Here is a 15,008-nt window from a genome sequence, read left to right on the forward strand (position 1 = left end):
CCTGAATTCAGGTTTCAAAACCCCCCAAAATTCCTTAATAAAATTGAAATTAAAGCCATCTGGCCCCGGACATTTGTCTCCACCACAACTCCAAACAACATCTTTAAGCTCTTGTTCTGCAAAAGGGGCAGTCATCCCGCCCCTTTGCCTCTGATCAATCATAGGGAAATATACCCCATCCAGAGAAGGTCTGAACAATTTATCTTCAGTAAATCTATGGAGAAAGAATTTGAGAACTTCATTCTTGACTAAATTAGGCTGCTAAACCCATACACCGTCAATGAAGATTCCCTGAAAAGCATTGAAGTTTCTTCTGAAATTTATAACTTTGTGGAAAAAGGCTGAGTTGCTATCACGTTCCTTGATCCACTTAGCCCTAGATTTTTGTCTCAACAGGGATTCATATGCATTTGAAGCATCCCACAAATCTTGCTGGATGGATTTCTTGGCCTTAACCTCATCTTCGGACAACATTCTATCACCAGCTATGGTTTCCAAGTCATTTAGCTTCTGCCTCAAATTCTGAATCTTGCTAGCATTGACATCCCCATTAACTGTACTCCACTGTTTTATAGTATATTTTAGATTCCTCAATTTATTTTTAAGAGCAATTCCCCCCCAACCACCCTGCTGATCATTGATCCATGCCTCCCTGACCATTCTTTGGTACCCTTTTGATTGAGCCGCCAGTCCACAACCCGAAAAGGCTTGGGACCCCAATCCACCATCCTTGTTTTCAAGACTACTGGACAGTGGTCTGAGTAGTCCCTTTGAAGGATATGCTGAGAGGTATTAGGCCATAGAGATATCCATTGATCTAAAACCAGAAATCTATCAAGTCTGCTCTTGACAATACCATTGGGCCTAAACCAAGTAAACCTGCCACCAAAGCCTTTAATTTCCTGAAGTTCCATATCAGATATCCACTCATTGAAATTTGAAATGTCAGAAGTGTCAGCCATCCTTTGGGATGAGCCAATTCTTTCCTCCTGGCTCCTCATGCTATTAAAATCCCCAAGGAAGCACCATAAACCATTAGGATTAGACACTTCCAGTTGCCTTAACTCCTCCCACAAGACTATTTTCCCAGCTAGATCACAAGGGGCATAGACATTAACTATGTAAAGCCTCTGATTTTGTATCACCCACCTCCCATCCAGCATTAGGAAATTTCTTCCTTTAACCCTCCTTTCCACATGAAAAGCTGAGTTGTTCCACATATAGAGCAAACCACCAGCTGCCTGGACAGAGGGAACACTATCCCAAGAGACAGTGGAATCCCCACACATAGACTGGCAGATGATCTTATCAAACTTCTCCTTTTTTGTTTCTTGAATACACACAAGGTCCACCTTGTGTTTTAAATTGAGCCTCCTAATAGCAGCCCACTTAATCCCCCTTTCTATTACACTTTATAATGACAAAGGCACATGGCTGAATCACATAACCGACCCGCTGAGAAATATGATCATTGTTGAAATTGAAGATTTGTGTGACCCAAATTATTAGATAGCGATTAGCTGTATGAAATCTAAGACGCGTACAAGTTTTAATAAAAGAATTATAATATTTACTTTCGATAATTTTTGGAAGATTCTTCTGGTGTCAAACAAGCTATCAGATTCTAGTTGGTGTGCTTTGCACCGCATGTCACTAGTGATTTTAATATATTGATATTTTCTTTCTTGGATAAAGTAGTTATTGAGATTTAAAAAGAAAATCTTGAGTAAGGTTAAAAACATTAACCCTCAAAAGCAATTTTTTTTAATAAATAGCATAATCTTCTCGTTTCCTTCATACAACGGGCCGAGTGTCATCAAATAACCGAAAAATTGAACGAAATATCAGGCTATTGGCCTCTCCTGTACGATTTAGTTAGTTTCTACACAGTTCTATTCCGGCCACCTTGTATAATTTGTGTCAAACAAGTGGTACCAAGCCAATAGGTTAAGTTGGGAAGTTGACAAAAAGTCATAAAACCTGTAACATTTCAAAAATCCCCAAATTACCTCAACTAATTCTACATACAAAATAGTCCACAATGTGTAGCATCTAATAGATTTTCAGTGCTCAAGTTCACTAGAATGCTATCATTTCCCGAAGAATAGTCTTTGTTTTTTGGGGCTGTTTTTTTAGAGTTACCATCTGTTTTTAGGTGGTTTCACTTTATAAATACGAACTCTCCAATTCTGTGTAGTGAAAGCCTCTTCCAAGTACTCAAGCTTTATGTCTTTATTTCCAATTTCAACACCTCTAGCACGATCATACCTATCATTGCAAGATACACGTTATAAATAGATAAATAAATCATATACGTACTTGAAACAAAACATGTTAACACACATACACAATATTCCCAAATTATTATCTTGCCTGGTTGAAATCCTCATTATGGCTTGTCATTGGACATGGTTAATAAAACAAAAATGTACAATATTTCAAACTTGTTAATTACCTTCATATCATATCATATATAGTATGTAATAAACCCTGTTGGCTGGAAATTTTATATATATATATATATATATATATATATATATATATATATATATTTATCAGCCAAAATAGTTTTTTTTAACTGCAAAGATAATTTATATTAAAGTATGAAAAGTACCAGTGGTACTACAAGATACATAGGATAATAAACTCCTGTAAGAATAGAAAACAGCAACCCAACAACAATCCACAAACCCTGCCCTTCCAAAAAAGCATTAAATAAAAACTAAAGACATTGTTGATGACCAATGGTGAAAAGGGACATTAAAATCCCTTTCCCACCCCTTCAGCCAAGTCCACATAAGGAAGAGTGTACTATCTGCCAGCTTAGAGATATCAAAAGACTGATTATGAAATATCATGTCATTTTTGAGTTTCCAGATTGAGTTTGTAGCTGCCAGCCACCAGAATTTCCATCTTCTATTAGTAGCCATTGATCCTGCTGTAGATGAATGCTGGAGGAAATTATCCATTGGCCTATAGTGGATGACTCTGACTTCCTTCACCCAAGAAAAGAATTCCCACCACAGAGGCAGAACTTTGTCACAGGCGAAGAAAAAATGAGAGGCAGACTCAAGTTGGCTATGGCAGAATGGGCAGAGGTCACTGTTAGTTTGAATTTGTCTCCTAGATAGGTTATCCTTAGTAGGAAGTCTATCCCATAACAATCTCCAGGCAAAAGATAAGGCTCTAGGAGGGATTTTAATATCCCAAAGTTGATGGAAGCCCAGATGCTGGACTTCATAAGGTTGCTCAGCTTTGATAACTTGGTATGCAGATTTGGTAGAAAAAATCCCATTAGTTTCAGCTCTCCAAACCCAGGTGTCCATCAGGTTGCTATTTAACCTGATTGTTGTGATATGTTCAATAAATTTTGAAGCTATCCCCATCTCATTATCAAACAAATTTCTTCTCCAAGACAGATTCCATTCCCACCCATTTTCAGAGAAGGATCCCGTATCTGCCACAATGAGATTTCTTTGGGAAGAGATTCGGTATAATTCTGGAAATTGGTCTTTGAGGGGAGTCCCATCATCAACCCAAGAATCTTCCCAGAAAAGAATCTGATCACCCCTACCCACCTTCCAGCAAACTTGATTAGAAGCAGTAATCATACTCTGGTGTTGGTTAATGGCCCTTAGGTCAGCCCACCAAGGAGAAAAGTACTGCTTTTGAGGCCTCTGATCCAATCCTCTCCAACCTTTGTATTTAGAGATCAAAATCCTGTTCCAAAGATGATCTGGTTGATGAAACATCAGCCATTTCCATTTGATTAGGAGAGCATTATTGAGGATCTTAATATCTTTGATCCCCAAACCTCCCAAATCTCTAGAAGCACAGCATTGTCTCCAAGATATCCAAGCAATCTTCTTCCCTTCTCGATCAGCCAAAATAGTAATATATTAATTAAGTACCAGAGGTACAAGAAAATACATGGAAAACTCAGGATTGGTCCCTATGCAATATTTGAACCAATGCTGAGAAAGTAAAGATAATACAATTATTTTCTTGATTTTGCTATCCTATACTATTAGAAAATCCTGCTCTGATATTGGATGACCATTGGTTGAAATGAATACCGAAATCCTTCTCCAAATGTGTGAGCCATGTCCACAACAAGAAAATTGCATCATCTAATATTCTTTTAGTGTTGAAACTCCCATTGGAGAATATCACATCATTTCTTTGCTTCCAAATGGTCCAAGTCAATGCAATCCCCTGCTGATACATAAAACTTTGTGGAAAATTACTTGACCATTGATTAAAATGCACTGTGAAATCCTTCTCAAAACTCCTAAGCCAAGACCATAGGAGGAAAATTGCTTCTTCAAACAATTTATTAGCATCGAAATTTGCATTAGAGAAGACTATACTGTTTCTAAGTTTCCATATGGACCAAGTTAAAGCTAACCACCAGCATTGCCATCTATTATTCCTTACACCAACAGCTTGAACACCCAAATGTTGAAGGAAAATGCTGCTTTGGGCTTAATGGAAAAGCACCCTTAATTTGCAGCCATGACATGGTTTCCCACCAAATGGGTTGTACTTTATTGCAGACAAAGTTCTTAGGCATAAGTTTAGCCTCAGACAAAGTTCTATCAAAGGCATTGTCTTCAATATCATTTAGCTTCTGCCTCAGGTGATGGATTTTGTTGATATTGACATCCCCATTCTCTTTACTCCACTATTTTAGTCTAGATTTGAAATTCCTCAGCTTGTTTTTAACCACGATTCCCCCCCCCCCCCAACCAACCTGCTGGTCTCTGCTCCAAGCTTCCTTCACTGCTATATGCTAGGCTTTCCTTAAATGGTCTATATTTGGTGTTTTCCCTCTCTATATTTCGTGCTTTGACTCCAGGGATATCCACAATATCTTTTTCTTTCTGATCCTGCTCACTGCTGATTTTATTTTTCAAAAGAAATAAATTCAGTGTTACATATGACATGGACTATGGTTTTTTTTTTCAGGTTATCATATACTACTTTTAATTGACATTGTTCTTGAAGGTCGTTTGGGTTATAGCAACTCCAGGTACGGTAGGAACTAGTATGTATATACTGTTGTTTCATTTAAAATGTTATATACTACTGTTTGCTTTAAAATGTTATATACTGGTGTTTGATTTAAAATGTTATATAGTGGTGTTTGCTTTAAAATGTTATATACTGGTGTTTGATTTAAAATGTTATATAGTGGTGTTTGCTTTAAAATGTTATATACTGGTGTTTGATTTAAAATGTTGCATACTGGTGTTTGATCTAAGTTGCCACCCCAAAGAAAGTGTCTTTGAATGGCAGTTAGTCTATTAATCACTGTTGTACGGGCCCTGAAAAAAGACACATAAAACAAGGGCAATGCTGTTAGGACAACATTAAGTAGAGTGATTCTGCCAGCCATAGAAATGCTTCTGTGGTTTCATTTGCCCAATTGCAAGGCATAATTTAAGTAACCAGCAGCAACACAACACCAATCCTCAGATTGCCTAATTGCTCCAAATTGGCTCTTAGGAAAATTGATTCTCAGGCCAGAAACCATCTCAGAACTTCTAAGAATGGCCTTCACAGCTTTAACATTATCTAGTAATTTAGCAATGACTTTGTAAACACATCCTATGAGGGAAATAGGTCTGAAATCACTAATAGATTGAGGGTCCTTAATCTTAGGAATAAAGGCAATGAATGAGGAATTGAGTCCCTTAGGAAATGAAGCATTCACATGAAATTCTGCAATAAACCTTAGAAACTCAGGTTTCAGCTCCTTCCAAAAATGCTTATTAAAGCTTATCTCCTATATGTTAAAACCAACTTATATACTTCAATTGTAATTTATAAAGATGCTTCCATTTTAACTTCTCTAAAAGCTGCAGTGAATAATTAAAAAAAAAAAACCTTCTCTAAAACCTTATTAATTTGAACTCGTGCTTGTACATAAGTTCAATTAATTTTATTTTAAAAGTTGCAGTGCTTATTTTTCCTCTGCACACCTTATGTCCCCCTCTTTAAAAGGGTCGACCATCATGTCCCTCTGAATAGGAGTCAGGACATTGAATGAAACCCCATCCAGGTTAGGTATGAGCAGATGAGGTTCATTGAATCTGCTCTACAAATGCTGCAGAATTTCTGCCTTAATCAAATTATGATTTTCCACCCAGATACCATCAATCAGCATCCCCCTCAAGGCATTTCTCCTCCTGCTATAGTTAATAATTTTGTGAAAGTATGAGGTATTACTGTCCCCCTCTTTGATCCATTTGCTTCATGACTTCTGTCTCACAATAGATTCATGAAGAGTAGCCTTTTCCCAAAGTTCAGCTCAAATTTTCTTCAGCTCTTGGACTTGTTGGTCAGAATGCTGAGCTGTCAAAGAATTCTCCAAATCATTCATCTTCTGTTGAAGCTGCTTGACCTTGTTGCATAAATCTCCTATATTGTCTTTACTCCAATTTTTCAGCCTTTGTTTGAGGTTCTGTAACTTGCATTTTAGAGCAAAACCACCCCACCCCATAGGCTGATTTTTTGCCCAACAATCCCTCACTACCTTCTGTTAATCGTTATTCATTAACCATCCATGATAAACCTTAAAAGGCTTAAGGCCCCAATCAATGCTCTTACAATTCATGATGATAGGACAATGGTCAGAGTAATTCCTCTCAAGGTTAAATTGGGAACTATGTGGCCACTTGGATAACCAGCCATCAGAGACTACCACTCTATCCAATTTGCTTTTACATGATCAATTTGGCCTAACCTAGGTAAAGGGCTTACCCACACAAGGAATGTCATCTACCTCCATAACAACAAGCCAATCATTAAATTCAGTTAACTTAGCTTTTGAGAATGTCATTGTTATCCGTTGGTAGTTGCATAATACATCGCAGAATTGTAGTGTCCTCCAAAGAAGGTGAATTCATGCTGCTGCAAATTGATTGTAATGCTTGTTCTGGCCTCAGTGGTTTAGTAACTCTTCAATATAGGAGTGCATCGTGTGGCTGATGATGTTCACAATATAATGATCCTTTGGTACCCTCGAATGACCCCCCACACACGCAGACACACACACAACCACACACACACACACAGATACACAAAAACACACACATAGAGACAAACACACGCAGACATATACACAAACACACACATAAAGAGACACACACACACACACACACAGTCACACACACACACACACACACAGAGTGACACACACACAGATACACAAACACACACACACAGAGACAAACACATGTAAACACAGACACAAACACACACACACACACAGAAAGAGATAGACAGACACACACACACACACAGTCACACACACACACAGAGTCACACACACACACATATACACAAACACACCCACACAGAGTCACAGACAGACACACACACACACATAAAGAGACAGAAAAACACACACACACACAAAGACACACACACAGAGTCATAGACACACACATAGACAAACACACTCGCACACACAGACACACACACACACACACTCATACACACATAAAGAGACAGACACACACACACACACACACAAACAACTGTTGATGTCCTTGTATGTTCTTGTACGTCATGAATGTTCTTGTATGTCATGAATGTTATATGTCATGAATGTTCTTATACGTGCTGAATGTAATTTGCTATATACACAACTGTTGTTCATGCTGAGTGAACCGTAGATTCCTGTTTGAGACTGAATGCAATGATTCTTGCGGATAGTTTGCATTAGTCATTGTATTTAGTCTTGAATTGTCCGTTTGGACAGTTTGGGGAGACTGGTATTTTTATGTTAGACTCATTCGGTCATGTTATTATTATTTTGATTAATTTGATGAAATTTCGGTTTAATGCATTTCAAGTTGTTCTCTGAGTGCATACTTGATTATCGTGAAATTTATTTCCTCGATGTCATGTCGTGTACTTGGAGACCAATGCGAAATGCTGCCAAAATTTACTCAAATTGTTCAAAATAATGCTAACCATGACGATTGAGGTTAACATAAAAGACAGTCTTCCTAAATGAGATAGGGCCACACCTATAAATAAAAAAGTGAGATTTGCATGCATGGATATTCTTAGATGGATCGAAGTTGGATCAATCAAAGTTGCATGAGCCCACAATATGAGGATGGCGTGGAGCAGTTCTTGCAATTTGCTTCAGAAAGAGGTCGACCGAATGAAGAAGGAAAATATTATTGTCCTTGCATCAACTGTTTGAATGGAAGACGATAACTACTGGACGACATATGGGACCATCTATTGTGTGATGGGATGAAGAAGAATTACACGATGTGGAAATGGCATGGTGAACTGACTGACATGCAGAGTGGGTCCCAATCTGAACCGTTTGATGTAGAAATGGGAGATCGCTTAGAGGACATGATTCGTGACCTTAGACAAGAGTCTTTTCAGGAAGCACACGCCCCTGTGTATGAAGGATTGCAGAGTGATTCAAAGAAGCCTTTGTATACGGGGTGCAAGAATTCCTTAACCATGTTGTCGGCGGTGTTAAGTCTGGTTAATGTGAAGGCCAGGTATGGGTGGAGTGACAAAAGTTTCACCTCACTGCTTGAGGTAGTGCATAATCTGCTTCCAGAGGACAACACGCTGCCTAAAAGTTACTATAAGGTGAAAAAGATATTGTGTCCCATGGGTATGGAGTATCAGAAGATTCATGCTTGCCCCAATGAATGCATACTCTACAGGAATGAATTCCAAGAAATGTCCAAATGCCCTATGTGTGGGACTTCATGGTACAAAGTGAAGGATGAAGAGGAAAGCAGTTATGATGAAAAGTCAAAGAAGGGCCCGCCAGCGAAGGTTTTGTGGTATCTTCCAATCATTCCAAGGTTTAAGCGTCTTTTTGCTAATGAGGACAACGCAAAAGACCTTACATGGCATGCAAATGGAAGGATTTCTGATGGACTGGTCCGTCATTCGGCTGATTGCTCACAATGAAAGAAGATTGATGGTTTGTATCCGGATTTCGAGAAAGAGGCAAGAAATCTTAGACTTGGACTCGCCAGTGATGGAATGACTCCATATGGCACCTTAAGCACGCAACACAGTTCATGGTCAGTTCTGCTAGTAATTTACAATTTGCCTCCTTGGTGGCGCATGAAGCAAAAATACATGATGTTGTCTATGATGATATCGGGCCCAAGACAGCCAGGAAATGACATTGATGTTTATCTAAGTCCATTGGTTGAAGACCTAAGAAAGTTGTGGGACCAGGGGGTTGTAGTGTTTGATGCGTTTTGAAATGAGACGTTTGAAATGCGTGCAATGCTTTTTTGTACCATTAATGACTTTCCAGCATATGGGAATCTCAGCGGTTACCGTGTTAAGGGTCATCATGCATGCCCTATCTGTGAAGAAAACACAAGCTACATATAACTAAAACATGGAAGAAAAACAATGTATAGTAGGCATCGTCGTTTTCTAACACCCAATCATCCTTACAGACGACTGAAAAAAGCTTTTAATGGAAGTCAAGAGCATGATGTTGTGCCGATACCATTGACTGGTGAACAGGTATATGAGCGGGTTCAACACCTCAATACTGTATTTAGAAAGACCCAAAAGAAGGATAAAAGTAAGAGTTGCATAAGGAAGAAGAGGTCCATTTTCTTTGATCTTCCGTACTGGTCTGATCTAGACGTTAGACATTGTATTGATGTTACACATATGGAGAAAAATGTTTGTGGCAGTGTGATTGGGACGCTCCTTAACATTCAAGGCAAGACGAAGGATGGCTTGAATACCCGTCAAGATCTAGCTGATATGGGGATACAATCACAGTAGCATCCAAGGTCTTATGGGAAGAAAATTTACTTGCCCCCAACTTGCCATACTTTTTCCAAAAAGGAGAATATAAGTTTTTGTCAGTGTCTTCGTCGGGTGAAGGTTCCACAAGGATACTCTTTAAATATTAAGAGCCTTGTGCAGTTGAAGGAGCTTAAGCTTGTAAGGTTAAAGTCTCACGATTGTCACGTGCTCATGCAACAATTGTTAGCCCTGGCTATACGAGACATCTTGCCAAACAAAGTCAGGTTAGCCATAACTCGCCTGTGCTTTTTCTTCCATGCTATATGTAGCAAAGTCATTGATCCTGTGAAGTTTGATGAGCTGGAAAATGAGGCCGCAATTATACTGTGCCAGTTGGAGATGTATTTTCCCCCTACTTTCTTTGACATCATGATTCACTTGATTGTGCATCTGGTCAGAGAAATCAAATGTTGTGGTCTTGTTTATCTGCGGTGGATGTACCCGGTTGAGCGATACATGAAGATCTTAAAAGGGTATACAAAGAATCTATATCGTCCAGAAGCATCTATTGTTGAGAGGTACATTGCAGAAGAAGCCATTGAATTTTGTTCAGAATACATTCAGAAGGCTAAACCAGTTGGCCTTCCTGAGTCTCGGCATGATGACAGAGTGGGTGGTAAGGGTTCAAGAGGACTGCATGTGATCACTCCAAGTGTAGAAGATTTGTTACAAGCTCACTCGTATGTCTTGAACAACAGTAATGAAGTTTTGCCATACATAGTTAAGCAAAGGTGAAAGGAAAGATATTGAGCTGGTAGAGGAGGAAGAACCAAAGATTACTGCTGATTGTTCTAGTGAAACCTCTAATAAATCTGAGATTTATAAGGAGGAAGCAGGGAATGCAGCACAGAAGCATAAACCAAAGAGGGTGGAGAGTGTCGATGCTGATGCAAAAGCCTTTGGTTATCACTCGAAAGTTCAGATTGGTCTATGCATTCTGAAGCTGAAGCACTAGAACATATGAAGAAAAGACATACAGGCCATCAAAGTGTGTCATTGAAGAATAAGACAGGAGATTCAACTGTGCTGAAGATAGGAGATTCAGGTAAAGTTGTGATAAAACAAGACATGAAGGGAGGAGAGCATAAATATGGGTTTAACAACAATAAACGTGAGAAGTCAGAGAAGGTAAGGGTGGTGGATGATGAAACTGGCGACAAACATGAGCTGTTTGAATTCCTAAGGATGTCATCTACATGTGTATTTTTCAAGGTCTTCATGTCATTCCTTCATCATTCAATGTCTTCATGTCATTCCTTCCCCGACATTTTGAAGTACTATTCTGAATGAGTTGTCTACAATTCCAAAAATCTAACCAAAGTTTGGTTGCATTGAACCCATTTTGACATCCTTTAAATCCCATGGAAATGTAGCTTTCAATGCACACTATGTAATCTTCACCTGTCTACAATTATTGTTATTTGTGCTACACGGTAATTTTCTTTCATGTCTTAAAACAAATTTAAAGCACAAGTATCACAAGACATCATCAACTTGAATTTATCAGACTTTTCATTTATCACACATTTTCACTACTATTACATCTTATCCTGTTTTGAATCACAATTAAAAACCACAAGTAAATCACTTATGACTTATCCTCTTTTGATAAATCCTTTTTTGAAAGTGCATACACACACACACACACACACACACACACACACACACACACACACACACACACACACACACAGAAAGAGACACACACACACCTACAATAATAAAGCATGACCACCCCCGAACCCCACTATTCCATATTACTTACATAAATAACTGTTGATGTTGATAATTGTCTATAATTAAAATTTAAATTTTGTATGTTGTTGTATAAAGGATCATGGCTTCTCCACCTGCCTCCCCTCCTCTTCCTCCTCCTCCTCCTTCTCCTCCTTCTGCTCCTTCGGACGCATCGGCTTCGCCGTCTGCCATGAAGTGGACACGCAAAGCCTCACGTCTACGATCATTGTCTACTAGACCACCTGGTGCTGAGAGACCAGTGGTCCATGTAGATCCTGCTACCGGCAAGGCCGACGGTCCCCACAGGAAGAAATTAAGAACATATTTGGGGATTGTGGCACATGATAAGGTGGACGTCACCTACGAGAACGGGAAGGTGGTCCCTACTGCTCAGAAGAACCTGACTTGGGAGGATATTCAGGTATTTTCATTTTCTTATTTGATTTTGTTTAATTAAAACTGAAAAAAAATACATTATTGTAACAAATAAACTTTATTTGATGTTGTCAGGTAGAATATGAAATCCCAGAGGCTTCTGACAGTAGGACGAAAAGGAAGTTACTTCAAACCGTGGGGGAGAGATGGAGGCAGTTTAAATCAGACCTCACGAGGAAGTGGGCCCTTGCAGCCAATCAGGACGGTGTGGAGGACACTGTCTGTGAGAAATATGACATTAGCAAGGAAAAATGGGCCCAGTTTTGTCAGACTCGCAGAGACCCTTCTTGGGAGGTATGTTCCTTTCCATTTAAGTTGTTTTCCAAAAAAAATTAACTTGTTATACTTCATTCTAGCCATTTGAAACATTATAGTTTTATTTTTCCAGGATGTGCACAAAAAGGCACAGGCCATCCAGAAGCAGAACACTGCCCCCCACGTTCTGTCTCGTGGGGGTTATGACTATTTGGAGCAGAAGCTCCTGGCTGAGAAGATCAAGAAGAAGCTAGACGAAGCTGCACAATCAGGAAGCGTTGATGGCATCATCGACCCTCCATCCCCGGTCAGAGGCCACATGAAGTGGAAGATGGCCCGCACGAAGAAAACAGGGGAGATGACGATTGAGGCCACAAAGGAAACCGTTGCGAAGATCGTAAGTCATTTTCAACTAACCATTTGAATTATATTTCAATATTTTGTGAATGCCATGTACAACTGTGTGTTTTCTGTGCAGGATTCTTTTGAGGATCAGGCGACACAGGGATCCTTCGTCCCCCATGGACGTCAGGATGTTCCTGTTGCTACTATTGGACGTCCAGAGCACCCTGGACGTGTCCGTGCTGCTGGAGCCGGTGTCACCATCAGGCAATACTTTGGATCGGCTCCACGGACGTCCCACAGCTCTTTCTCCCTGCCTCCTAAAGAATTGCAGCAGCTGACCCAGCAAATCAGGGACCAGCTAGAGGAGTCCATCACAGAGAGAGTGATGCGGCAGCTCATGGCATCCTTCAGCTAGAGCAGTCCCGGATTCAGTCGCAGATGCAATCTCAAGGACTTGCACTGCCTCCCGAGCCTCTGGTTAGTCCTTCCGATCCTCAAGTGAGCACAAAGGGGAGTTGTGTTAATCCCTCAAGAAACGATCCTGAGACAGGTGACTCAGATAGGTGAGGCTTGTACATTGAAGCAGATCCTGCCCGCCTGGTTGCCCTAGGGAGAGTTTATGAGGGATCCACTGTTGTTCATAACACTCCTTTGTTTCCTGGCCAAGTAAAGGTGGGTGTGGAGGAGGTTACAGATGCAGATGCTCCAGTTCCTGTACCCACTGATGAGGTTTCCTTAGTGGGGCAGGCACTTCACACCTTCCTTGCTTGGCCGACACATCTGGTCAAGTCTTTATCACAGCAGGTACTTTACTCTTACTATATGTTTCTTATTTTTAAATTAATTCATTTAGCGTGCCTCAAATTAGGCCATTTAACTTTGTTTAATGAACAGGTAGCTGTCTCTCCGGCAAAACCACCTCCAAAGCCCGATCCGGAGGTCGATGATCCGCTTTATCTGATGACATTAACCATCCCAGAGCTTTTCTTGAGGCCTTATCAGGTTACATGGGATGGCACCGTGTTCGGGGTCTTTAATCCAGATTTCCCGCTCTACATAAAGCACGAAGACCTCTCCGAAATCGCACACGGTGGTCAATGTCTCAGCATATCAGTGTTATAGTTGTGGATTCTGTAAGTCATTTTATATTACTTTTAATTACCTAAGTTATTGCTTTCAATTCATAAATATTTAACTTTGACTTAACATAAACAGGCATCTCACTGAAACATGTATGCGAGTGGGGAATTCTGATATCTATGGATTCCTCGAGCCACAGTCCATTCAGAGGTCTGGACAATCGCAGTTTGAGTCTGAAAGTTACATAAAGAGTTGGATGCAGAGTTCAAAACACGATGTCTATCTTGGAGCCTACCTAAATGGGTAAGTCACACAAAATAACTGAATTTAATTAATGTTTACTAATGTACTAACCCATATTCGTCTCCACTGCAGCAGACACTGGCAGATGGTGGTCATCCTGCCCAAGGAACACCTAGTTGTCTAGTTTTGTTCATTGCATAACAGGCCAGACAACTACCTTAAGGGGATTATTAACAGGTTAGTGTTCTTTTCAATACATTTGCATTGACATACCTCAACGTACAACACCAGTTTTTAATTGTTACTCATCTAGAACAATGTTTTAAAAGGTCTTGATGATGCTCCACAGCCTAAATCAAAGGCTCCTGCTAGGTGGATTGTCTTTAAGGTACATCATTTACATAAAACTTCCACTTATATATATTTCTTATGTGGCTGTACACTAGTTGTTTAATTAATATCCAAATTTCATTATGTATTTAGTGTAATAGACAAAAAGGAAGTACTGAGTGTGGCTACTATGTCATGCACTGGATGTCCAACATCATTTTAGGAACTTTTAGGAATAACTGGGAAGCGGTACGTTTATTTCAAACAAATTCGATTTTTTTTATAATTTGTATTACATTATTAACTTATTATGATTTATTTCATCATGCAGTATTTTAACGATCCTAGACCATTGGAGCCAGAGAGATTAAAGGCATTGCGGATCCAGTGGGCACAGTATTATCTCCGAGTTAGAGATCAGACCTAGGATTTCAGGACATTAACTTTAGTTTAGTTTACTTTGGTTTAACATTTTTGACATTTCCTATGTAATTTGAACATTGAATTCATTTGTTGATTGGTCTTTACGATAAATGAATTATTCGGTGTTTATTATGATTAAAACTGGTTGAAACCAGAATAAAATGTTTATTTGCGGTGAATTGGGTCTGAAATTGAATTTTACAGGTACAATTTTGGGTTTATTGTAAAAACAGAAAGTTTATATAAAAATAATAATTTGAAAACAACATCGATTATTAATAAAAATCGATGTTAATATGGTAAACAACATCGGTTATTTACAAAAACCG

General features: G+C 39.3%; 1 protein-coding gene across 1 annotated transcript; it reads right to left on the reverse strand.

Moving 5' to 3' along the window:
- Window positions 1–261: 261 nt before the first annotated feature.
- Window positions 262–1,289, reverse strand: LOC114404569. Its single transcript, XM_028367476.1, has 2 exons — window positions 857–1,289; window positions 262–782 (listed from the first exon to the last, which is right to left on the reverse strand). The coding sequence occupies exons 1-2, from the start codon at window positions 1,287–1,289 to the stop codon at window positions 262–264; spliced, it is 954 nt and encodes a 317-aa protein (XP_028223277.1).
- Between the last annotated feature and the right edge of the window lie 13,719 nt (window positions 1,290–15,008).

Source organism: Glycine soja, unplaced genomic scaffold (assembly GCF_004193775.1).
Source record: "Glycine soja cultivar W05 unplaced genomic scaffold, ASM419377v2 tig00104511_1_pilon_84547_1256723, whole genome shotgun sequence".
In the NCBI taxonomy this organism is placed as follows: domain Eukaryota; kingdom Viridiplantae; phylum Streptophyta; class Magnoliopsida; order Fabales; family Fabaceae; genus Glycine; species Glycine soja.